Source organism: Haliaeetus leucocephalus, unplaced genomic scaffold, assembly GCF_000737465.1.
Source record: "Haliaeetus leucocephalus isolate CR32 unplaced genomic scaffold, Haliaeetus_leucocephalus-4.0 Scaffold495, whole genome shotgun sequence".
In the NCBI taxonomy this organism is placed as follows: Eukaryota; Metazoa; Chordata; class Aves; order Accipitriformes; family Accipitridae; genus Haliaeetus; species Haliaeetus leucocephalus.
This window is the reverse complement of record NW_010972931.1, coordinates 7,221,162-7,246,772: the sequence shown is the minus strand read 5'-3', so window position 1 is coordinate 7,246,772 and position 25,611 is coordinate 7,221,162. Positions and strand designations below refer to the sequence as shown.

Genomic DNA, 25,611 nt, shown 5'->3' with positions numbered 1-25,611 from the left:
GAATTCTGTGAAAAAAATAGCATGTGACAATGTAACGAGAATAACTCCTAGGCTAAGAAGCATGGGTGAGGGCAGGGGGAAACCCCTAATTTTGGCATTTCCCAGCCTTTTGTACCAGCCATTGCAAACTCAGCACTTCCTGAATGTAAATTCTAGACATAGACCAAAAAAAAAAAAAAAAAAAGGCAAAAAGCAAAGCTGTCTTTAACAGACAGTGGCATCAGCCCCGGCATCCTTCACAGGTTCTTAGTGCAAGTCTCCTTGCACAGTCAATCCCTTCCTTCTCCTCTGTCTCCCACCCTGCTGGATTTCAGTCCCATTACTCTTCCCTCCCAAGCTTCCCTGAAGTGTTCAGTCTCCTTATCCATGCCTACATCTCAGATTCCCCCCAAAATATCCTCACCCCTCTAGTCCCCAGTGGCTCACCACTTGGGTCTAGCACCTGAGGCTGCAGTACACTGTTGCAGTGAGGTGCACTGATTGATGGCAGACCCCTCCTCACTATTTGCAGGCTGGGACAGGTCATACCCTCTATGAAGAATTTAGCCACCAAGCTCTAGGGCTTTTCCCAGTTTGTGTGGCCTGAATCCTTCAAAGATTTGTCACTTTCCCAGTGGTTTTATCACACAAACAGAAAAAGGCACATTTCAAACAACACAATGACTTCACCTTCTCACTGAGTTTTAAGTCCTTCATCACTTGCAAGACATCTGTGTAGCACACCAAGATTTTTTTCCCCATCAAGAGCACAACACAACCTAAGCAATTTTCCTAAAGGGTATTCCCAGAAATGCCATAACCATTTTAGCTGTTAGAAACAGTCAGCAAAATTAGAAGTAATCAAAGCCAGAGGTTTATAAAGAAAGCATTTAGGAAACCTAATTGCAACTGGCACTATCAGCTCTACATCCTGTAAAAGAAACTACCTCAGCCAAATGCCCTAAACCGCTTGTAAGCTCCTCCAAGTTGAAGATGAAGTGCTCTAGGATCCAGTCACACTTGCAGAACTCACCTCAAATAACACAGGCGTTAAACAAGCAAAACTCAAGTAACCCCATGAAACACCAGGTTCCCTGACTCACCCGTGCCTGCCCTCTCAGGTAGAGACTACACTAAATCTCTGTGCCTTCAGCTCCAGTAAAGTGCCTAGCAGACTCAATATGTTTCAGAATAATACATTATAATGCAAGCCCTCAACTGCATGCTAAAATTTCAGGTGGCTAATGAAAGTATCGCTTGCAGTCTGGAGGCTGCTGCACCAATTGCAAACACATACGCCTCTGATCATTTGTGTGTCAGGGCAAAATTAAAATAATGCATCAAATTAAGCTCCTGACAGTATTCAGTGTAACCTGCATTAGCCGTAAGCACTGGCAGCCTACACGCTAAGTTCACTCTGCATGATTGAACCCAGAGGTTACAATTGTCTTTTAAAGACATCTGCTGGTAAGAGAGCCATTAATATTTTATTCGTGCTCTATCTCCTACAGGAACTTTTCACCTTCTCTAAACATGTTACAAATACCTTCAGTACTCCCAGCCTCATAGGAGAAGTTTTGTTTACAGGGTGCAGTCATCAATAAAGCTTATTTGGTATGTTGTCCCTCGAGCGATGGCTTCTTCATGTCTGATGATGGCAGTTCCCCTCTACAGAAAGTGCTCGTTATTCTCCCCTTCAGGGATGGGGAAGAAGAGGTGGACTGAAGCTTCGTGACTCATTTTCAGGAGGCAATACCTGTTTGAGCAGGATCAGCAGAGACTGCAGTGGCAATGGCTCGTAGAGGTCCTCCCGAGCAATGTCACCACACGAAGGTCTGTGTGCAGCGTGCCACGCTGACAGTCGAGTCAGTCTGGCCAGTTAGGGATGGGTTAGCTGGACTTGGAGCAGAACTCTAGTTTCAGTGTGCTGCCCAACCTCTCTCTTGGATTAGGAAGGGAGAGGGGCCGGGGATCCCTAACACTTTAAATGAAGAAGTTACTCCATGATACTCCTTACCTTCCCTCTTGTTTCCTACCAAATCAGTTCTGTTTGCGTCAGACATCCAGCTCAAACAGGGACAGGAGGAAGCACTGTAAGCTTTCCACTAAAGAAACAAAGTCAGGGAATTAACTCCGCACTCCTGGCTTCTTACAAAATTTGCCATTTCTTCCATCATCTTCAAATACGATTAACATGCACTAAAGAAGATAAGGAGGCAGGGGACGGCAACAGCTCCCCAGCTACAGCCCATCTCTTGGCATACAAGACTGGGCTGGATGTACGTGGCCGTGTGAGATTGACCCCACCTGCCTCTGCTGATCCTTCTCCTCCCAGTCGGATCACCCAGTGCTCACACACCAGCCCTGCTCCGCTGTCCTCACAGCCACAGCTCACTGGTCTGAGAGAAGAGATGGCACCCGAAGGATCAGCTGGGACACGAAGTCAAGGCTTCTGCTGCTTTAACAGACAGTGGCATAGCAGCCTAGTATTATTTTGCTTCTTTATACACACCAAAATGATGACAGAGCCTCAAGGTAGGAAACCTCCTCCCAGTTTCCAGCCTCACCTGGCTCCTGGCCAAAACAGACTGGTTCGTGTTTGTGACTGCATCATCTTCTGGCTCCCCTCCTTCTCTGGATGTGAGCTTCTCCCACTCCTTTATTTCCCCCACTATAGGTTCAGACAGCAGTTATACCCCTTCTCCTTTCTTAGGCTGAACAAGTTCTGCTCGCTGCCTGGGAGGGGGGCTCCTCGTTCCACCCAAATGCCAGCAGCCCCTCCCTGCATCTCTGCTAGATCCCCCCAGTCACAGCTGATCAGAACTGGAACTGGGTCAAGGCGAGGCCTCTCCACAGCCTTAGTCCCCACATTCATATTTATTGGCCATTATTAGAAATATTTAGCTGGATGCATGCAGAATCAGGTGGTAGCTTTCTCACAGCCATGTTATGCTGCTGGCTTACAGCTCTTCATTAAAGCCTTCATTGTCCTTCTGCTCTACCTACAGTCCAATTACATACTTTCCAATGAAAGTGTTTAAACCTGAAACAGTTCCAACCAGAAGCTGCAGAAAAGAGGCCCCAAAATAACGCAGGTAGGAAAACTCTGCCAATACTACTTCAGAACAGGAGAGCAGTGCACAAAGCAAATCCACCATGCTGTATTTGAAGCCCCAAATCCATCAGTAAGCGGATTACAATAAAAAAGTATCACTATCTAATGAAGTGATTTTTCTCTAACTGGCAAGCAATCATATGACAGACCCTTACATGGAGATAGCAGTAATGCATGTAAGTTGTTTTCCATCAGCATGGCATTTCCAATAACCTATTAAGTCAACCCTAAACCCACAAAACCCAATTACAATTTACTGCAGTATCTTGCTGTCACACAGAGATGTATTTAAATGGTGTGCTGAGATTAAAACCTGACTAAAACACTGTTGTTATTACTGGCCAGCTTCCAGAAAAGTGAAATTATGTTTATACTGTCTAGTAGTCCAGAGGAGTAAAGCAACACACTGCCACTGCTTAGAAAGCAAGGAAATAACCCCTTTGCTCCATCTTTGCTATGCAGTTCTGTAATGCTCGATGGGACAAAGGTCTAGTCTACGAGACGCTATCCTGATTACACCAGAGAACAGCAAGTGCATGCATGCATGCAACCGAGACACCAACGGGAAACCCACCTGCACTGCACACTACACACTACACTTGACCTTAGCCAAAAGGACGAGAACCTAGGTTCTAAAAGCAGCCAAACGAGTACACAAAATGGAGCGAACGGTGTGGAACTGTGAAAGGGGGTGTGGAAGCCCCTTCCTCATGCTGCGTCTTTCTTTCTTGCTGCGACTCTGTCCCTAACACCTTTTCCTCTCACATGTTTCTAAATCCATAATTTTAATCATAAATACATACCCCGATGGGTTTTACAGCAAAGGTCTAGACTGAAAAGATAATGAAAGGAAGACAGATGCTGGCAGATGAAAGAAGCTTGTGAAGTCGACTGAGGCATACACGTAAAGGTCCACTTCAGAGTCCTGTTCTCTCCAGAGTGTTTGCTGAGTCTTCTTGCTCGCTGCCTTTTCACAAGCACAAATGGTACAGCATTGCAAAGAACAGTCAGAAACCGAGGAAACTGAGTAAGTGCAAAGAGTCAACTCTTACTCTATAAAATGCTTAAAGTAGTATGAGAGTAAAATAGGTGGATCCAAAGTGAAACTTTGCGGTATGGCAGATTTCAAATTTTACTTGCTGTAAAACCTTACTGGAAGCCATTCAAAACGTAAAACCAAAGATGCCAAATACAGAACAGAGCAGTGATAATTTTTCCATAAGTGAATTCCTGACCAACACATGAAACATCTAAGTAGCAGCTCATGCAATCTTTATGTTTCACAGTCACCACAAGTCATTCGTGATTGGTAACAACTCCCTGAATTTTCTCTTTGCGTTCCTCAAAAATATGGAGAACATTTTGTATTTCCCACAGCTTCTTCCACCCTTCTGACAAAAGAAGAATAACAGGTCATACTGTGGTGCATCATCCAAAGACTTCTCGGGACATGGGAAAGAAAACTGAGCAGAACAGAAAGGCTGTAGACAAGAGGAAAAAAAAAAAAGATCTACAAGACTAAATTTTCCTACTTCTTAAATCACAGTAGGTGCATAATGTAGTTGTTGAAAGAGCTCATTATTCCACAAGAGCTCTTTCTTCTCCTTGTATGCTTCCAGCACAGCTATACATTTTTCCTAGATGAGATCCATTTATTTAGGCACGATTGAGAGCCTTGGCTAGCTTCTCAGCATTAAATAACTTTCCAGAGCATGTACAGATGCCCTATGGTCCACGATTACCCTCCTATTTGCAGATTTGGTTTTGTCCCATAAACTGCTCAGAAATGACTTGTACACATCCAGGGTGGTCAATGTATTTCTGGCAGTTAGGGTGGGTACTGCATTTCCAGGTGTGCAACCTTCAGGATTATTTTTTCATTACTTCCTTTCCACTTTTTTTTTTTTTCCTTTTTGTGATTTCAAACAGACACCCGCAGCAGATGCTTCATGCTTTCAGCCTGCCATGTGCACGCTGTCCCATCGGCAGCTGCTCCTCTGGCATGCACATATACCATATGGGGGAGCACACTTTCTCCTCTTAACACCTCCTATAAAGCTTCAGCAACTTTCCTTCAACATGCTGTCCAGCAGCTCCGGGGGGCTGTAAAGCAACTGCCCACGGCTTTTTTCAGCGTTGTTCTCCCAGACATTGCCTTGCCTGGGTTTACCAGCCTGGAATCTCTATCGGCACAGTTCCTTTTCATGACTCAAAGCAAACACACATCTTTTTTTCCCTGTTTGGATTAAAAGGGAAAAATGATGATTTTACAGTAGCTAGCCCCCAACAGCACCATCTCTGTGCTTACACCAGCCTGTTGCCACCAGCTGCATGGCTGCAGGCCTAATGCTGCTTGCTTCATAAGGGAAATGTCTCCTGCTGCATAGCATAACAGGCTGCAAGCCTTTCAAAGCTGCTCTGGTGGCAACGAGATGAGGCACCTCAGGCTACTGCCACACGCAGGAATGCGAGACAACAGCTCAGCTGCACACAATTGTATTAAAAGCACAAAACCAGAGATTTATAGAAGGCAGCACCCAAGTCAGCTGTGCACATCAGCGCGAGCTGAACTCACTCCTCCTCCAGGAGGGAGGCACTCTGCGCTCACCAGCCCAAGCACTGCAGGCTTTGCTGCTAATAGGATCATTTCCTTCTAAAACCTTCTTCACGGCAGCGGCCCACAACACGCACAGCTAACTTAGGCTGAAAGGGAATTTTCCACCACCCACAAGCCTCTTTCTACCTTGCATAAATCTTCTCAAGCGCAGGCCACAAAGAAACTGCACCAGCCTCTGCAGATGACATGTAACAAGCAATTACCCACGATAAATCTTCAGGGCCCAACTCCTGTGTCAAGTTTCCTTCACACACTCAGATTTAAAATAAGCACACGTTGAATTTACACCTCCTTCCAGGTCCCTTCACATTGCCGTAATAATAGGATGGGGGCTTAGTGTAAATCACGATAAGGCTGTTAAGCAGAAAGATCATTCACCCTCTCTCTGTCAATTAAGGGATATCAGATACAGGCAGATACACTGACGAGACATTCTTTTTCATCTGAGAACATAAGCTTAAGCAATCCCTATATAATCACTCTTTTCTCAGCAAACTTTCTGGAGCGCAGATAAGATCAAAGGTGGCTTTCCCAGCCAACAAAGTTATTAACACCTCAAGGAAAAAGTAATGTTTCACAGAAGCCAGAGCTGTTTGATGGCTTCCTTGATCTGAGGACAGAGACAAGCAGTAGCAGCAGGGGGCTGTTACCCTCAGTACAAACAGGGCAGCATCTAAGCACAAATAGAAAAACAACATGCTTATCTGTGAAAGATATGTATTTTCAGGCCACTTTTGAACTGCTACTTCTTTTAAGGAACAGTTCCCAAAATAAAAATATCGCATGCATAGTTTAACTACAGAAAAACATTTTCATGGCACGTGAGCAGAAAGCATGCCGGTGGTAACGCACCAAGTGTTGAAGTTAAAGGAAAAGGGGACCGGCATTACCCTTAAAGTTGGTTCAAGAGCAAGTGAATTCTGGATCCACTTTCACCACAAGGAAGAAAAAACAAACCCCAAGACCTCCCCCCCCCGGTCAGCTGATCTCTAGAAGCATCCTTAATTTTATAAGGAACGTGAAGATAACAGACCCCTGGAATACATTTTAATTCATGACTTTTGTCTTGCTTAGCTGAGATCAGAGGCCAGACTGAGAGCACTAGGGAAGGGAGTCCATGAGAAACAAGGAGCTCCACGACAAGCAGCAGCAAAACTGTTTCCTGTCTGTAATTTCCCTAAAGCTAACATACAACACGGACTCTCTGATGCACAAAGAACATTTCCTCTCCTATTTTCAAGATTACTGCAACTCACTATCCCTAAGAGCTCGCCTTTCCTCTGTAAAATGTGGTTAAAATGGGCCAGAGGATTCAAAAGCTGCTGAGGAGAGACAACAAAAAGAAACAGATATGCACAAAGGATGTGAATTTGTTTTCTGAAGCTGTAACAATAAGAAAAGAGAAGTAACCATCTGGGCGAGCAGTTCCCAAAATATGACATAAATATCACCTGCAGTTTGAAAGCACTATTTAAATGACATCCAAACAGCCAAACGATGTTCACGCATGCCACTGGGACTAAATTTGTAAAAGCCTTCTATAGAGTACAATTAAGCTAAAACAAAACACAAGCATTTAATTCATCATAACTAGCAGGGCAAGAGCCTCCTCCCCAACACAGTATGCTCTGGCCACCCTACCTGCACCGGACTAACAAAAAGAGAAGTCTACCATACCTCACCAAGGGCTTTCATTTTTTCCAAGTTTCTCCAAGAGTCATGCCAAAACCATGACATCATTACTTCAGCCATGTGAGGAAAAAACCACACTTCTAGAAAGAAAATATAGCTCAGGAAGTTGTCATTGAAAGGAGAAACTTTGTGCTTGAATTGAAGAAATGGTAACGAGTGTTCCAGTCCCAGCCTGAAAAGCACAGGAGCATGGAGCTGGGAGAGCAGTACACACCTCTGCCTATGTCAGTCCATAGCTCTGTTCACATTTGCTGTCAGATGCCTGAGAGAACTCAACGTAGAGAAAGCTATTAGAAAAAAATATTATTACTTCATATTTACGTAGCACCTTCCACCTGGCAGTTTTTAAGCAGTCGATACATTAAGTAACTCACCAAGAAAAATAAAAACATACATTGGCATTCTGTGTGATCAGTAGCTTATGCATTCAGAGGAAAACCATTCTACTTTATCTTTATTAGAATTAAACTTTAAGGCCTGAATTTACTATACATTATTCACTGTTACATTTTAAATTGGCAGAGAGGTAATCAATCAGGTCATTAGCTCCAAAATGCATTTAACAGTACATTTTGCTAAGTTCCCATATTAAGAAAATCACAGAAAAACCTGGAGCTGTTAACATCTTTTTATCATTGGTTAAGAACTAACAAGTTAGGGCACTGTAATTGTTGTTTTGAAAAAAAAAAAAAAAAATTTAAGAAATTCCACCTTCCAGCTTTGTCACCCTGGACTATTCTCTTGCTAATGATGCCCCGTTAATGATTCTCCCTTATTTCAATTAGTCTGTTGAGATCTTTCTGAAATCATTTCCAGCTACAACAGGGCTTCCTTTTTGTGGATAGCAGCACATGTCAGCTTGGCACAGCTTTCCTTTTTCACAAGTGCAAGATGCTTCCTTGTGTTGATACAGGAAGCTATCAAAAACATACTGTGGCTGGATTTAAGAGCAGATTCCATGGCACTGGCCATCATTAGCATTTCTAGCCAGCAACATTATGCTGATCTGAAAATTAATCTTTTGGGACTAAGATTTAAAAAATACAGTTCACATGCTCACTGTGACAGAGCAATTCCTGTATTTTAGATACGTGGTCTCTCTCTCCTATGGTCCGCAGGATGAGGTGGCAGCGCACTGATTTTTATTGCTGGTGAACTCAAACAAGAGACTGCTCTTTATTAGACACAATGCAAGCACAGGCAAATATGATGGCTGCATCCGTTCAGTTCTGTTTTTCTTTTTTTAATGCATAAAATGGGTACACAAATTTAAGTAACGTTCAGACTCATGGCAAGTAGCCAACTCACCCCATCAGTAACATAAATGTTGGGCATTTTTGAGTCGGGACACCAGAGCAGTGAATCACTGGAAAAATCAGGGATTCATCCTGTCTCCTTTAGCAACAGGGAGATAAATTTTCAGAGGGGGATAAGTTTTCTGTTCTCTGAGGTACTGAATATTGAGCAAGGCTGGATATAAGAAAAAGGTAGATCATTAACCCAAGTAACTCTAGCAGCTCTTTTATATGATATCCCGCCTTTGTGGCTTCTTTATTAATCTTAACTGTTAGAAGACAAAACAAGTTAAATTGTGTGAGAGCATCCCGTGGTTTCTATATGTGCTCCCACAAATAAAACTAATACTTCATTTTAAATTAACTTTCCTTAAAGTTTCCCTGGCAGTTTCATATTTCTTCTATGCTCCATTTGCATCCGGTGTTTTCAGATAACTTACACAGCCAGGAGTTAAATAATATCTTGAAAATCCAAAGTAGAATTATGAGGCTCAATAGATCAGTAGTAAGTACAGTAAACACTTGACAAAAATACAAAGACAACTGGGCTCTGGAACCAGTGCCTTTTTTAACACCTCTAAAGCTTCTGTCTAATTAGGTTCATTTTGTGACAAACAAGAATGGGATTAGATCAGCATTACTGTTATTATAGCAGCCACATGACAGAACTTAGATGATTTTATTTGTCAAGCATTTAATCAATTTTTAGTCCTGCACGGGCCTCTCATTTTCAAAGCTCATGGGAGACTACATGCCTTTCTCATGAGCATGAATCATCAAGTTCACCCATGTGTCAGAGTTAACCTACAGTGAAATTGCCATTTTTATAAATACTTTACAACATTTAAAAAAATGGCACTATGTCTGGGAGAAGGAGGGGAAGATCACAGCCGATTCGTTCTCCCTCATTTTCCCTGGAAGGAAGAGGGGAGAAGGGGAATTCTGTATTTCAGATTGACACTTCATTCCTAACAGATTGCAATGTCACATACTGAAAACATGGTCAGTAAACAACAACTATAAGCCCCTACTTGTTCATATGACAAATATTTCACTGAAAAATGGAGCAACATCAAAAAGCTAGAAAACAAATGGTCATTCTCAGCTCTGTCAGTGTTGCAGCTGGTATTCACGCAGGTTTAGATTCATCCATGACACATTCTTCAGAGCTTATCCTAGGTGTCAGTTAAGCAAGAAATCTGGCTCCCGATAACCAAAGAGTTTAAAATCACCTTCAAACCGTGCGTAGAGACGTCTTATGTCTCTCTTGCTAACTCCTGAAAAATACCGCTCTACTTTTGTTTTGTTGTACACTGTTATGCCTGGTGGAATCGTGGGGTACGATACCAGATGGTCTATGCCGGCTGCTTTCAAGATATACGGAGCATCATCCTCCAGGGTTTCATGGTGTCCAATCACACTATACGTGATTTCACAGGGGGCACAAAGTTCCACATACGTTACCCAATGAATGATGTGGTCACCAAACTGAACATCCAGCCATCGGTGATTAGGGTCACCCAGATAGCGCACAAAATCCTCAAACTGCAGCCCTTTGGTCTCTGTGCGATTCTTCCTGTATTTACGAATGATGCCAGGAGCAATTTCATGCCGGTACCAAGGTTCAAATCGAGGATTGTGCACAAACTTGTCTTTAAATGCAGAAATAAGTCTTTCAAATGGATCTCTAACAATAAAAAACTTGAAGTATAAATTCAGTCTAAACAGGGGAAAGAAAAAAAAAAGAAATTAAATAATTAAGGAAAATGTTTAAAGTATTTTTAGCAAAGACTTACAAAATGTACATAAACAGACCACAGACACAGCAATATGAATCTTACACCACTTGCATAGTCTACCAATATTATAATCAATAGAACTAGAAACACAATTTCTGTCTTTTTTACTAATAGTTTTTGTATACAGTACAAAGTGGAAATAGTTCATCCTAGTTTTCACATTTTATTCAAACTGGAGGAGCTTAGTTTATCTCAATACATATAAACAGGAGACGAAAGATGCTGAAAAGATGCTGAAAGCTCCAAGTCAAAGATTTTTTTAATGCCATGTGATTAAGCTCAAGAAGCAAAATGCACAACGACATGGAAAAAGTGGTTTGGTGCAGCTAAATGCAGAGAGGGATGCATTTTTCACTGGCAGGTAGCTAGACAAATCACTGCTTAAGTAAAAAAAAAAATAATTCTGGTATTTCATTTGATGTTTTGTCATGCTTTCAGTAATGGCCAAGAACATTATTTTCCTGAGACCACAGTTTTCAACAGAAGTTCATATTTTGTTGTGATACCACCAAGCTGTAATATTCTGCAGTCAGAGATTATCTGTAGGAGGAGCAAATTGAAAACAAAGTTTATTCCAGTAAATAGTTGAGAAAGGAAATCTGGAGCGCAACCCTCACTGAAATAAGGGGATGGACTCTTTCCAGCATCAAGAGGCACTTGGATCAGTCTTCAGGTTCTCTTGACTTACTCCTAACCAGGCAGGGCTATGGGTCAGCAAACTACATCAACAGATCCACACCATCCCTCTCTCTCTCTCCACCTAAACTCTCTGATATTTTATTTCCGAATTCCCAACCAAATCCATGCTATGCATCTCCAGCACAACTTCTGTGGTGGGCTGACTGCAACAACCCAAATCATAACAGCATTCAATTTTAAATACCCTAGCTGTGGCTTACCCCCCAGGTGAACAGTCACTTTCTATGCAGGGCTGTTCACAGGGAGGCAGAACAGATCCACGTTCTCAAGAACATGGTGACAGTATTTTCTCACACACAACTATCAACACAATCAAGTGACCCCACTTCCACAGGCACAGCTGTAACAAATTTGTATTTGTACCACTGAATGCACCAAACCTTGGACTGACCTCTACTCATAGCTGACACCACATGTATAATGGGCTGACTCTTCAGAATGACTTAATACACACAAAACCCATGCAAGCTTACAAGTGTCCACTGTCATCTTACGTCCTGTTCTCCCCATGCTGCCACCCCTTACAGGGATTATATATGGCATAGGCTCTAGTAGGGATGAGAGCAGACCCAGGCAAAAATCTAGCCAAAGTAATTTAGAAGGCTCTACTGCAGAGAAGTACTTTTTCTGCTCTAAGAAGAACCCAAACAGGAAGATAAAGTGGTTTAGCTGAATGGACAATTCTCTCAGGCTAAGGAGCACTAACATTTTAAACCTATTCAGTTCAATCCCAATAAGTAAATCTGCCTGCAGTGATGTGTAGGCAGCAAGATTTACTCTACAAGGCATCAGGGTGGACCTTCCAACAAAACTTCCCTTCTGAAGGTCAGCTATGTGACAACTAGGTATGCACTGAACTACACAAACCCTACATCCAGAGGGAGCTGGCTGGCTCACCTACCACCAATTACACTGGCGTTCTCCTTCAAAGCCAGTAGGAAGGTATAGTCACAGCAAAGTCTGTGAGGATAACAGAATAATGCCATAATATAAGTGGTGGAGCAGAAATCCCCTTGTCCTCAATTCCAGATGTGGACTTCAGCTGTAGTCTTGATTCCTCCTAACACCACTGACTCCAAACCCCTCCCACACCCCTGGGAAGCCACTTCTTACCGTTTTTTAATTTCAGAGTCACTGAAGGAGGACAACCTTGGAAGGCCATTCTTCTCATGATCATGTACAATATTTTCTGGGATCTCTTCTATGGAAGAAAATGCTCCTAGACAAATCAAAAAGAGAGAGAGCAAGTGAATCTTTCAAGGGAAAAAAAGTGAGTACAAGGAAGCATGTGTGCCTTTTGCTGACAGCTTTTTGTTTTATCTTTCTCTTTTCTGTATTTTTAGCATTTACAGTTACTATGTTTAAAACTGTTAAATGATGAGAGATTCTGACTGTTGAAAACTGTTAAAATTCTTTAGGGTATGCGACATCAAGGTCCAAGACCAAATGGCTTCAAAACTCTCAGAAAAGCACATTACGCAAATTTCATCAGCAATTATGTCTAAGCCTGTAACTCCCCACCTCAGTGTCCCCATTCTCTTTCCCTCTGCCCACACATACAAATGGAGGAAGACTTTGAGGATTAACTCCAAAGAAGGAACCAGGTTTTTGGCTGAGTTTCTACCAGCAACGAAAAATAAATGCTGTAGGCTGCTTTTGGAACTGCTTCAACACAAAAGCACTTTGCTGTCAGGATCCATGAAGTTCTTTTCACAACTGTGCTGTGCTGAAACAAAAATTCCAATCATACCATACTACACAGACTAAAAAGCACTAAAATTAACATAAAAAGTCTCCAAATATTAATTTCTGCAAGCACATAGGCTGACAAGAAAAACAATGTCACTAAATTCTGACGCATTTATTTTAAGATCCTGATCCTGGAAGTTTTTTTGACCTTCAGAAATATCTCATGTGGACCCCTTGGGCTTTAGGAGTAAGCCTTCACACAACAACAGCATTTCAGAGTACCGACCTGCAACAAGAACAGGGGATACAAAACAAGCTCTTTAGGTGAAAGCCTCTACAGCCTTCTCTGTTCCAGAACTGCAGTGAATAGTCCACACCACTCAGCTTCTCAGTTTTCTATTTTTTTTTTTTTTTTGGTGGTGGTGTATTTTATTAATTTCAGTTTTCTAATTATATATTTCGGTACTCTGAGTGAATTACATGTGGACAACAGATGTCAGACTAGACAGCCTCAGAAACTGAAACTTTGCATTCATCCAGAGCAGAGATTCAGTACAAGCAACAGCAGAGTTAACTCCCCCACAGTACCACAGCTGCATTTCTCCATCTTGAACCTCCAAATACCACTTAGGTATGTAAAGTATTCCCCCTCAATTATCAGTCCTGCCTGCTGAAACTACCCAAAGAGGAGAAAGTTAGGTCACCTGCACTGGTAGTCTTCAGCAGCAGATAACTAGTACACTGGCAGCTCAAGGCAGAAGAGACCAGTGTTTATGTGGAAACAATTTTCTATCATTATCCAACATGCTAGAACTAGAAGCTCAAGGTGAAAAGCTCCTTGCTGGTTAAGACATGAGTTATCCTCCACTCAATGCAGCCAATACATCCCTGCCTGTCCTGAACTATTCTTTGCATGTTATCTCTGTTAAATTCTGATAAGAGCAGGTACTTCTAATGCACTCATACAGTTTCATATTTAGTACTTTCTTGGAGTGTGGCTTTCACAGGTATTTAAGACACATGCCCATACCTATGTGCGTGCGTATCTTTGCTAGATTTTCAGCTCCCATCTGTATATCAGAGTTGAAACTAATACTAAAGTTTTTAAAGACATACTCCTTGCTACAAAAGCTTTGCTGAGGGACACAGTTCCTTTGCCAGTTTGTGACTGTTTCCTTCTGGGTGTGCAAACTAGTTCACACAAAGTAAAGAAAACATAAAAACACAAGTGCAGAGCTGGGTGTTCGCAGGGTGCTTCTAACAAGAAAGCTGGGTTTACAACGTTCAGGTTTTGCCCACATCTTGGTGAGCTATGCTACCTGCAAAACCACAGAAGGACCTCAACTGACCTGCCTATATGTAGCAAATTCACAGCCCTGGTTCACAGACAGGCAAGACTGTCTCCTGTCAAACACGGGTGTGTTACGTTAAATACGATCACGTTAAGTTTATGTGCACAGGTACAGTAGAAAACGTTAAGGAAATGAGTTATTTTTATTGGCATACCAGGTTACTAGAAGAGGATGGTAAGCTACATATCCACAGGCAACGCTCACCTTGCAGATCGTTTTTCAAACGCATTAGTCCCTTTACTCCTTCTTTTAGTCTTTTATACCTTTGTTGACCAAACTATTGCCTTAAGCACCTCAGAAATCTTCGTAACTGCTATGATGGCTCACTGATAGCACATACACAAGATTCAGCAGTACAGACCAATAGCAGCTGCCAAGTTTTAACTAGCCTCCTTCATGGCTAAAAAATGCTAGTTAAAAGTCAGTGTCCCCAAGTCAGAAATTTTATATTATTGTTTCTTAGGGAATTGTGATACCTTGTAATTTACTTGTTTCAAATTCTATAAATTAGTGCCACCCCTTCAAAGATAACAAATCTACCTATCACATGCATACGGGTACTCTTTCATAACTCAAATCACTTTTAAGCTAAGTAATAAGTATTTATTTTCACAGAAAGAACAGGTGTATTTTCTTTAAAAGGGATGTTTTGAAAGGACTAGGAGCAACTGTGAAGAACGAAAGGCTGAAATTAAGTATCAGTGCACAGAAAAGCAAAAAGAATCCATTTTTGTGTTGTTCCAGTTGGACCAATTCTGTTCTTTCCTCCTCCTCCTCAAAGAAACCCACGCACCCACAGCAGAGTAGATACCATTTAAAACGATCAAGACTTTTTTCCACTGAGTGTTGCCCACTTTTGGCGTCTGACAAAACAGGATCTTGTGCTTGTCACACACAAATATTCGGTCCAAGACGAATTTGGAAACTGCAGTGTGAGAGAGATTTCTCAATGCAGCGTCTCTGCAGACATTCCTGAGAAGCTCAAGTCTTTCCATGTGAACGAGGGGTTGGCGGATCAGATTTCCAGAAAAAGCTTTTCCAGTTGGCTTTATGAAATGCAGAGGGGAAAGAAAAAAAAAAAGTGCAAGAATTTAGTTTTCAGATCAAATTCTAAAGTATAAAAATCCCCAAACTGTGCATCCTAATGACTCCCAAATTCACAATTAAAGCATTGCTATGTATTAACTAAAGGAGTAGCAGAGTTTCCTTCCCATGCTGCTGCTGTACACCTTGGTTCGACTCTCAAGTCATTACGTAGTAGTAGACAGTAGTAAGAGCTTTTCCATACAACAATTTAAGTCCACTGCAGAGCAGCAGGGTCTTATCTGTGTGGATAAAACATGCCTTGACCAAATACTGGAACTCCCACAAAACTTCAACAGCCAGTAAGAAAGCTTGTGAGGGGTTGGGACAGAAATTTCAACAGAAATTAAGCTTTAATCTCCAAGAAGATGGGGCTTAGGGATGCTGACCCATCTGGCTGGGAAGGAATAATTTAGGATAGAAGTTCTGTGTTGCTTTCTAGCACCTCTAGGCATTCAGTGTTTTCATTTCCCAAGCTGCAACAAAATTAAGCGGACAAAAATTTACACAATGAGCATCAGTGCTTACTGTGGCAAATAAGAGAAGTAGGCAGGACTCCTCTCCCCAAAAATGGATGAACTGCTTGTTATGTCTCATTTTTCCAAGACTAAGACAGGAACCACAACCACCTCCGCCTCAGGATTAGTGGGGAGAGAGGAAAAAGGAGCTTGTCTGATTAACAGGTGATGGGAAATTTTAAATTTCTACTGACAAATCTTCCTCCTTCCACTAAATGATTTACACAGCTGGCAAGCCCCAATATCAATACGGACTAGGGGACATACTGATTGAGAGCAGCCCTGCAGAGAAGGACTTGGGGATACTGGTGGAGGAAAAAATTGGATATGTGCTGGCAATGTGCAGTCACAGCCCAGAAAGCCAACTGTATCCTGGGCTGCATCACAAGCAGTGTGGCCAGCAGGTCAAGGGAGGGGATTCTCCCCTTCTACTCTGCTCTGGTGAGACCTCACCTGCAGTACTGCGTCCAGCTCTGGGGTCCTCAGCACAGGAGAGACATGGACCTGTTGGAGCAGGTCCAGAGGAGGGACACAAAAATGATCAGAGGGATGGAACACCTCTCCTATGAAGACAGACTGAGCAAGTTCGGGTTCTTCAGCCTGGAGAAGAGAAGGCCTCCAGGGAGACCTGTTTCTGGCCTTTCAATGCTTACAGGGGGTTTATAAGAAAGACAGAGACTTTTTACCAGGGCCTGTAGTGACAAGACAAGGGGTAATGGTTTTAAACTGAAAGAGGGTAGGTTTAGGTAAGATAGAAGGAAGAAATATTTTCCTATGAGGGTGGTGAGACACTGGAAGAGGTTGCCCAGAGAAGCTGTGGATGCCCCATCCCTGGAAGTGTTCAAGGCCAGGCTGGATGGGGCTTTGAGCAACCTGATCTAGTAAAAGATGTCCCTGCCCATGGCAGAGGGCTTGGAACTAGATGATCTTCAAAGGTCCCTTCCAACCCAAACCATTCTGTCATTCTATAATTTTTAGGTACAGCATCCAAGCTACACATGAAAAGGGAATGATTTTACTTTTTGTCTCAATCCTCCGTAAGGAAAAAAAAAACAAAAACAAAACAAAACATTCTACTTTTTCTGCTTGTTACTCTTCTCCAATATTCCCTAGTCAGAATGTAATCCGAACAGCCTGACAGATTGTTTATCTGTCAAAACAATTCCTTTTGCATGCAACCAGCATTAATATTATTGTTCTGCATTTCATACTGTCAGGAAGTCAAGAGGGAATAGTTTTAGATCCAGAAACCTTATTATCCTCTTCCATACAAGTAAAGGAAGATATTAAAACTCGTTACACAGATCTGCCAGCCTTCCACTGAACAAAGTGTTTCTCCCAAGTATTTTGAGGATAACTTAAATTTCAGGTTTTTACATCCGAAAATAAAAAGTATCATGTTTATACAGAAACCTACCTTCCATGCTGCATCACAAAAATACTCTAAACATAAGATGACTTATGTAACCAATGGAAAAAAAATTGGCCTTAGCCCACTGTGCATCTAGTCTCAAATTTATATTTGCGTAAGGGATTTTTCAGAGTTTCCTTGCAAATTTGCAAGTACCACATTTGTTGTGCTTTATTGCTGAAAGCAGAGAACTATGCATCTAAAGGATCAACTGGTATTGAATACTATTGTGTTCATGTTCTACTTTGGAAAAATGCTGAGATGCGAAGCACAAAGAACACAAAACATGAAAAAGAAATGGAGACTGAAAAAAAGAATTAGAGAGATTGGGCAGAGAACTAAGAGACTAGACAAGACACAGGCTTGTCCTCAAGAATCACGAACCTGATGGCTATGGCAGGGAAGAATACAAGTAATCCAAAACTGGGTCATTATATTAAAAAGGCTAGCAAAAATGACTGTCCTGACTTGATAAAGGAGTACTGTAACAATTTTCTCCTAGAAATGGAAACACATTAAGTTGAATCATTCAGATGAAACAAGACAGCAGGTTACCATAACAAACTAGCTTTGTGAAGCTAAAATGTATTCTGTTGGCTCTATCTAAATAGAACAGTCTGAATAAATAATTCCTGTCTAGCAATTCCTTTTAACAACAGGAAGCCCTTAGTTAATCTCCTATTTTCTACCCCTCTTTAATACATGTAACCCTTATCTCAACAGTATGCACCTGGAATTCTTCAGGCCAATGTTTTTCCTCTGGCACATGTACCTCCTCCACTTTTGTCACAGCTGTCAGTATCAATGGCTCTTGCTTGGCACCATAGCCTAAAGAAGGAATAGAGATAAGAGCATTACAGAAGGTGGGGGGAAGGCAACTATTTCTGCTTTACAACTAACACAACAAACTGAACATCACTTTCTGTATTAAGGTTACAAAACATTAGGATTGCTTTCCAAATGGGAAGGTACTAGACAAGACATGAGACAGACTATGAATATTTTAAAGGATGTACTCTATGGGAATTTTGGATGCAACTTCAGTTGAGTTTTATCAAAGAAACATGACCATTATCTTTTATTTTGGTCTTTTTTTAAACAAACTGTGCAAAGAGACATAGAAATCATAAATCCAAATATCACAATCGGTAGACAATTGAGTATAAATATATGGACTTGACAGTAGGAGATTTTTATTTTTCGATAAACTTCCCAAAGCATGTCAAATAAAAAACTTAATCTATCAAGTTTCTCCCTCCCCTCATATTAGTAGATAGGTTTCTTCTATTGTAAACTCTTAGACATTACCAGAAGAAAAGTGTCATTAAGGACCACCTTTTATTTCTTTGATACTCTAAATAAACACCTCTAACCAGCAATAAATACAAGATCCATTCTTCCTTTATTACTGGACTGATGGCCTTTCATGATGGACAAAAACTTGCTCCTTCTCATTAAGAAGTTCCTATTACTCATGCACCCAAGACATGAGTAAAAGGCTTAAACAAAAGAAAATGCATTCATTGAGCATCTGCTGGTTTTGTTCTAGCTGCTAAATACACACATCCAAATAAGGAAAATTTCTGACATGCCATATTTTATTAAGTCTAGAAGAGTTTCTCCAGAATTGACTATCCTGTTCAGACTTTCTCCAAAATTCTGTTGCTATATTCGAATTACTTCCCTTCATTAGTCCCAGTACAAACACTGGTTACCTCCAACACAGACATACACTTAACCACAGTCATGCCTTTGCAGGACTGGAGCTTAAGAAATTATACAATCTTCTGCTTGGAGAATTATTCAAATGGGAAGGAAGATTCAGCATAGACAACAACAACAACAACAAAAAAAAAGATAAAAATTGGCAATCCAAGAAAATAAAAAGCAAGTAAATGCAAAGGGTGTACTGTAGTAATTTTTTTTAAACTACATTTTAATCCTCCTGACAAATTCTGATGGAAAGAACCACTAAAAGAACACCTGAACTGGGAAACAATAGTTGGCATAGGATGAAATACTGGAAGATTTAACTACCTAACATAAGGCCAGTTTATTTGCAGATGTACTAGGGCTCAAGAACAGCTGGGGCTGGGGAGAGCTAAGTTAGCCTACAGTTCTCATCTGTAAGACTTGCTCAATAAATCTCCACACAGAGGTATGCTACTTAATATTTTAACCCATTACGGAGCCACTGAAACAAATGGCACTAGCGATGTCAGCACTTCAGAAGTTACACATTTCTTCCATATCTTAGGAAGATGCAGAAATACAGATCTCTTGGGACTGCAAGTCATGACATCACCTTCACCCTAAACTCTCTGTAGGATGGCTTTGTAACAGTAGCTCCTCAGCAGAAGGAAAACTGTAACATGCTGTCTGGTGTCATCAAATGGCTTAAATTCCTCATCAGCTTAATACCATCTGGGCTACTTAAGCTAAGCAAAAGCCTATAAGCTGTTTGTCAGTCAAACAGCAGAGGATAAAACTGAATGCAAGAAGCAGGGCAGAGGTGGCTAAGCTAAGTGCATTGCAGATGAAATAAAACTTTGCACAAGTTTTACATAATACTGTAGCCACATGACAAGCAGTCACAAGAGGACAGAAACTAGTGTCATGTGAAATGAACTCTTCGATTCCTTGTGAATCTCCTTTGTCTTTAAACACGTAATTGTGCTGTTGTTCTGCACGTGACTTCTACTCCTAGTAGATCAAGGTACTAAAACTGAGTGTCTTTGAAAAAGCTGGCCTCACAAGACAGTAGTGCCAAACATGATCCCCTCTGTTCTTAACCACCAAAAACAAGACATGATGTTAGTTTTGCAGACTTCTACCAAGAAAAGTGGAAACTGACTATCAGCACTATCGCTTCTAGAAACTTAGTTGTTCTATTCTCAATCCTACTGAAGAAGTGAAAACATGCCAAGAACTACTTTGCACAGAAAGAGTATTTGTGTGAAGCACTATTCAATTTTCTGTTTCACATCAAACATTAAAGTTGAACTTACCATCTGGGTCTTTAAAAGTCAATGTGATAAATTTGCTAGCAACCATGAACATGAATATCACCCAAAAGCATGCAGCTAGCAGCAGCCACTGGTGGTGCATGTTGTCAGGCATGAGCCATATAAAGTTGTTGCTTCCTGTTTGAAAGAGGAAAGATTGACACATTAATTATTTTTGTTCCAGTTTAGAAAAATACTTTCCATAGCCAAAATGACAAAACTCTAATATGTATGTGTGTCATAAAACATAGTAGTTTTCACTTCTTACTTTTTGTCCTTTTGGCTGGGTTTTTAACCAATGTTAAGGCTGAGGCAATGGAACTGCCGGCTGCTATCAAAGGAGGCTTCACTCCTTCACCCCCATGTACACAATCCCAGTCCCCTCCTTGTGCTGGCAATAGCACTGTCTGACTGCTTAGGGGGACAGACCAGCAAAACCCCCAATTTTTTTAAAGTGTAGTTTATTTTTCAGTTTAACTTTGCGAGACAGCTCATTGTAAGAAAGGAAGGGAGAATGAAGAAAGCTCCCCCTTGGCGGTAGCTCATCAGCAGATCAACCAAGCTGTAACATTAAGAGTATTCTTAGTTATCCCAAGTCAGTTCATGAAATGTAACATGGACTCCTCCCCTGCCCAGCCTACATGAATCAAGCTGGAAGCTACCGAGCCAGAACACTAAGCTTAACCTGACAAAATATTTAAATATATTAATGTCTCTTTTTATCTTGTCACTTTTATTGCCAGCAAAATATCAACCATAGGTTCTGGAAGATTTTTTTATTTCCACCATGCTAAGCACTATCCACATAAATAGTAAAAAGGGTGTCCTTGCAGCAGTGCCTACTGCTACAGGGATGTAGCTGCATCCCTGCAGGTAAGTCTTAAAGACAGGGCTTCCACAGGAGTGCAGGAAGAGTTACCCAAACACCTGAAACTGCAGATTTAATGCGCAAAGAAACCACAGGTACTGACTGAATCCAAGCAGAGTGAGGATGAGGATATTGCACAGTATTACGAACACATGGTGTCTGCCCTACCTTGCAGTTTTTAAGTTTGCTGGAGTGCTCTGAGCACTTCTTAGCTTGATTTTAGAAACTGTAATCCTCATAAATTATTTTTTATGGTTAAAATTTAAGATGCAATATAAGGAAACCAACTACAAAAAAGATTTAAGTCCCCAGCCATTAAGAGAAATGTAAAATTTTAAGATAAAACTTTTGCTGAATTTCCAACTTCTGATGGGCAATGTACCCAGGGAAACACTGGGGCTGACACCAAATATCTGTGAAAGCTCCATTGCAAAATTTAAGTCTTCATAACTTAAAAAAAAACCCAACAAAACCCTAAGAGCAAACGTCACTGCCTACCTACCAAAACCTGAGACTCCTCAGGCTTGAATATTTATCCTGCAAAAATAAAGCACCATTGTCTCAGTTGTTGCTGAAGAAATAAGATACCTGAGAGCCTGAACTCAGGTGCTGGAAAGTTCAAACATAAGCAAATGCTTCCTTTCGAGGACACATACAACACAACTTCAGAACACTTAACCAAAGAGGTTCTAACACAAAAATCTCATACAATGAGATCTTCTCAACAATCCTGTGATGTTTATGCTTGTAGCCTTAGGAAGAACAAAAATGAAAAACACCCATGCAACTAGCAACAGGATCAAACTCAGTCCTAAAGTAGCCACATGCAACTTTAATCAGAGTCACATCTGCATGGTTTGTGATCACACTTTCTATACAGCCACTTGAGTGAATTGCCAGGGAATAAGAGAGGTGCCCTCATTCCCAGCTAAGATGTTAAAAACATGCTAGTTAATGCTTCTAAGCAAACTTTGTATTAAGTTTTTCGGTCATATACCAGTATTCCACCTGTTTCGTTCCCAGAAAGCTTCAATAATAGAAGTGAGCCTAGTTTTGATGTTTCAGCATGTCCACCTGCGACATCAGTACTACCGCTACAGGTGCTATTCACTTTTCCAACTAGCTTTTGCCTTCCAGCGATGCAAATGTTTCCAGGAAGGGTTCTCACTGTAGCTGACAGAAGTGAAACATCTTCAGGGTATGTGAAAAGCCTGTGCAAGCAGACAAGCAGTTCAAAACAGATTTGGGACCCTAAGAATGTATGTGAAATGGGTGGGAGAAGGAAAAGAACAGAATATCTCCAATTAAAAAAAAAATAATTCATAATTTTTAGCCAGGATGGCAGTGTTCAGGCCTGTTTTTGTCTTCTCAGTGCAACATTTTTCAGTTTGGCCTCTGAGAGGTCCTGTTTTTCTCCTTTCATGATTTCATTTTTAAGTACTTCTCCTAAAAACACTGCATTTAGGTATAAAGATGCATCAACTGTCTTTTGGACAATGACAGGTGCTGTGACCTTCATGAAGATGATGTTTGTCATCTCCCATTTTCTGCTGCAATTCCCTAGCTGCCAACAGAGCATGCAATGTCCGTCACTCTTCAACATCGAAAACTGTTGGCCAGGAAGAGCAAATAATACGGCATGAATTCCAGAGCACTGACCTCCTTCTGGCTAACTACTTCACAAGTTATTCTCATCCTACCATTGCACTAGTGCAAAACTTGCCCTAAGATTCATGTTGAAAACCACCAGGTCTCAAAGGTCCTCATTTTTCAGTCTGCCACAACATCCACCATCTCCCATTTAGAGCACTGAAATTTATCACCTTTGCCTTCAGAAATCACAATAATTTGGAAAATTTTCCAACTCTCACAGATGAGAGAAATGCAAAACAGGTGTCAGGACACAAAACGTAGCAACGACATTTTTACTTTTTGGGTAGCTCTGCTAAAACCATGAGAACGATTCAATGTTCAAAATACAATCAAACCTGTCTTCAAGGCAGTAGGCTGACAGAAGCTTGCAGAGAACATTCTGCAGGAGGAAAACCTCTTTCTAACTACCAGCCGCAGGCTTTTCAGAGATGTGATGAATGGCCTGAACCAGACCCTTCTGCCTAACCCAGTACATTTATTCTGCATAAAGAATGGTAGAAATGGCCTCCAACATTCATAGTATCCCTGCTAGTCTGCCTGCTTTTATAATGGTGATGGATGCACACCATTCAGTAAGGATTATTGATCTATATCCCCTTATGTAATTTACGTATTGGATTTCTAAGAAGTTGTGTTAAATGACATGGGAAAAGCAGTTTCTATGTATTCTGACCTGAAAAGCAGTTAGCACAGACAGGACCCTGTTGCCAGATCCTGTGCTCTAGGGACAGGAGAACATTTCAGCCAAAGACGCCTACAAGCAGTACACTACTTACCTCAAGGACTGGACTTAGAGACCAGAAAGGGGACAGAATTGCAGTCACATCCATAACAATCACACTATTACCCTTCAATACACCGAAGCTGAGAGGAAAACATTAAGCAGTTTTGTCTACTCCTTTTTTTATGCGCACAGCAAATCTGCAACCATACTCATCGATGTAAGAGTCTTGTTAGAGGATTTGTCATAACATAATTACAATGGCTGGCACTGTTACTCACCTCTAGCATCCTAAACAAAACTACATCTATATCAGCAGCTCATTACCTATCTCAAGAAGCAGCATTGTTCAAAATCATATACAGGAATAACTCAACCATTATGCTCACTTAAATGCAATGACCAGTAACATTTTTGAAATAATGTATTTATGTTGTTTCCCTTTCTCTAGCTTCTGCTTTAATATTTTTATCATTTTCACATAAGGTAATCGCACTTCTTGTTATATCTCTGATCTTACTGCATTTCTGTTGCCTCTCCTGTTACTTATTTTCTAGTGAATACATGTACTAGCTTCTGTTTTTCCTCTTTAATAGTTTCCTTCAGCTTCTAAATGTGTTTTTTTTACTTTTTCTTGCCTAAAACATTCTTTCTTTACAAGTAGAAAAAACAAGAGAGCTGTTAAAGGCTTAGTCCATTTTCTCACAATGAAATAACGCAGGCATTTTTCAGGTTACTCCTTCTCCCTCTTATTGCAATTCTATACTTCTTAGGAGCACAAGATCCCCCCAAACCCTCTCTCCACCCATTCATCTGTCCTTCCCTCCCTGGGGTACTTACCCCAAAGACAAATGGTCACATAAACCTCAGATCAGCCACATGCCAGGTTTACACGAGCAAAAAAAATGGGATCGCAAACACACACGCAAACACGAACCAAAGATCAGGACACAAAGCGTGGCAGGCTTGACCCATGGCCCACAAGTAACCCATTACCTGGAAAAATCATTCATACTTTGCAGGAGACTGCTGTCTTCATGTGACTGATGGGACAAAGCGCAGAAGATTTAAACAACATTAAAACTCAGTGCACAGCCTCTGCTCTGCAGCTTATGCTGCTTGGATAGGGGCTCCTTGGCAGGACAGTCCCCGCATGCATCGTGAATGACAGCAGCATGCCAGTAGTCTCAAACTACCAACTGCTTGCCCATCAGCACATGACTAATGATGTAATTCGAAATGGAACTGGTAACGAAGGCCAAACGACAGCTAGCTGGGATACCCAATCCATTTTCATCACAACCTCCTTTGTGCCGTCTTAAGAGATCTGGACAATTTATTGCACTTTTCAAAAAAAACCTCGGACTCAAATCTACCCCCCGCTCCTTCGGCAAGCGGTGCGGTGCTCCTAAACGTTATAACGCGCATCACAACAGGCATTTCTGAAAGCTGCTCCTTTCCTGAGGCTTCCTCTCCTCCACCCCGGCGGCACCAGCAGGCCCACCGCCTCTGGAGAGCGGAGTCCTCCCTCGGCGCACACACAGTTCACCTGTCAGCGGGGAGAAAACCCACCGCCGGACCAGCAGCGCCTGCAACAGCTCCCTAACCCACCTCAGCCCGGGGCAGGCTCAGCTCCGCGGCCCCCACGCGGGAACGGGACCCTGCCTCCCCCCCCGGCACACCCGTGCCCTGCTCGACAGACACCGGGTCCAGCTCCACCGGGCGCCCCGCAGCTGGGAACGGCGGCGGCTCCTCTTTCCCCAGCACCGGGGCTTCCCTGGGGGCTCCGTTCACCGCCCGAGGCTGGTGAGGGGAGGTGAAAACAGAGGGCTCCCCGCCGGGAAGCGGCCGTCCTCCGAGCGGCGGGGATGAGCCGAGGCGAAGCCCACCCCCCGCCCACAAGCCGGGCTCCGGCCGCAGGGACTTGGGCTGAACGGGCGTCAAACTTTTCCCGTTCCGGAGGAGGAAGCGGGGCGGGCTTCCCCTCACCCCCGGCAGGCAGAGACAACACGCCCCCCGCAGCGCCCGCCGCCTTCCTGGCCCGGACCGGCCTCAGGAGCTTCTCCCCCGCCGCTGCCGGGCGCCAGGCCTCCCCCCCCGCGGCCCCCCCCGGCC

General features: G+C 42.1%; 1 protein-coding gene across 1 annotated transcript; it reads right to left on the bottom strand.

Moving 5' to 3' along the window:
* Positions 1–8,927: 8,927 nt before the first annotated feature.
* Positions 8,928–20,470, bottom strand: CHST10 (carbohydrate sulfotransferase 10). The gene is made up of 5 exons (XM_010575724.1): positions 20,258–20,470; positions 17,980–18,077; positions 15,049–15,283; positions 12,310–12,415; positions 8,928–10,418 (listed from the first exon to the last, which is right to left on the bottom strand). The coding sequence occupies exons 1-5, from the start codon at positions 20,418–20,420 to the stop codon at positions 9,881–9,883; spliced, it is 1,140 nt and encodes a 379-aa protein (XP_010574026.1). The 5' UTR covers positions 20,421–20,470; the 3' UTR covers positions 8,928–9,880.
* Between the last annotated feature and the right edge of the window lie 5,141 nt (positions 20,471–25,611).

Excerpts from the sequence above, each read along its gene's own strand:
- CHST10 (XM_010575724.1), bottom strand. The coding sequence starts at position 20,420 with ATGTGTCAATCTTTCCTCTTTCAAACAGGAAGCAACAACTTTATATGG. Across the intron at positions 15,284-17,979 it reads ATTGGCCTGAAGAATTCCAG|CCAACTGGAAAAGCTTTTTC; the intron begins GTGCATACTGTT and ends CATTTCATAAAG. Across the intron at positions 12,416-15,048 it reads AGTCTTGATCGTTTTAAATG|GAGCATTTTCTTCCATAGAA; the intron begins GTATCTACTCTG and ends TGATTTGTCTAG.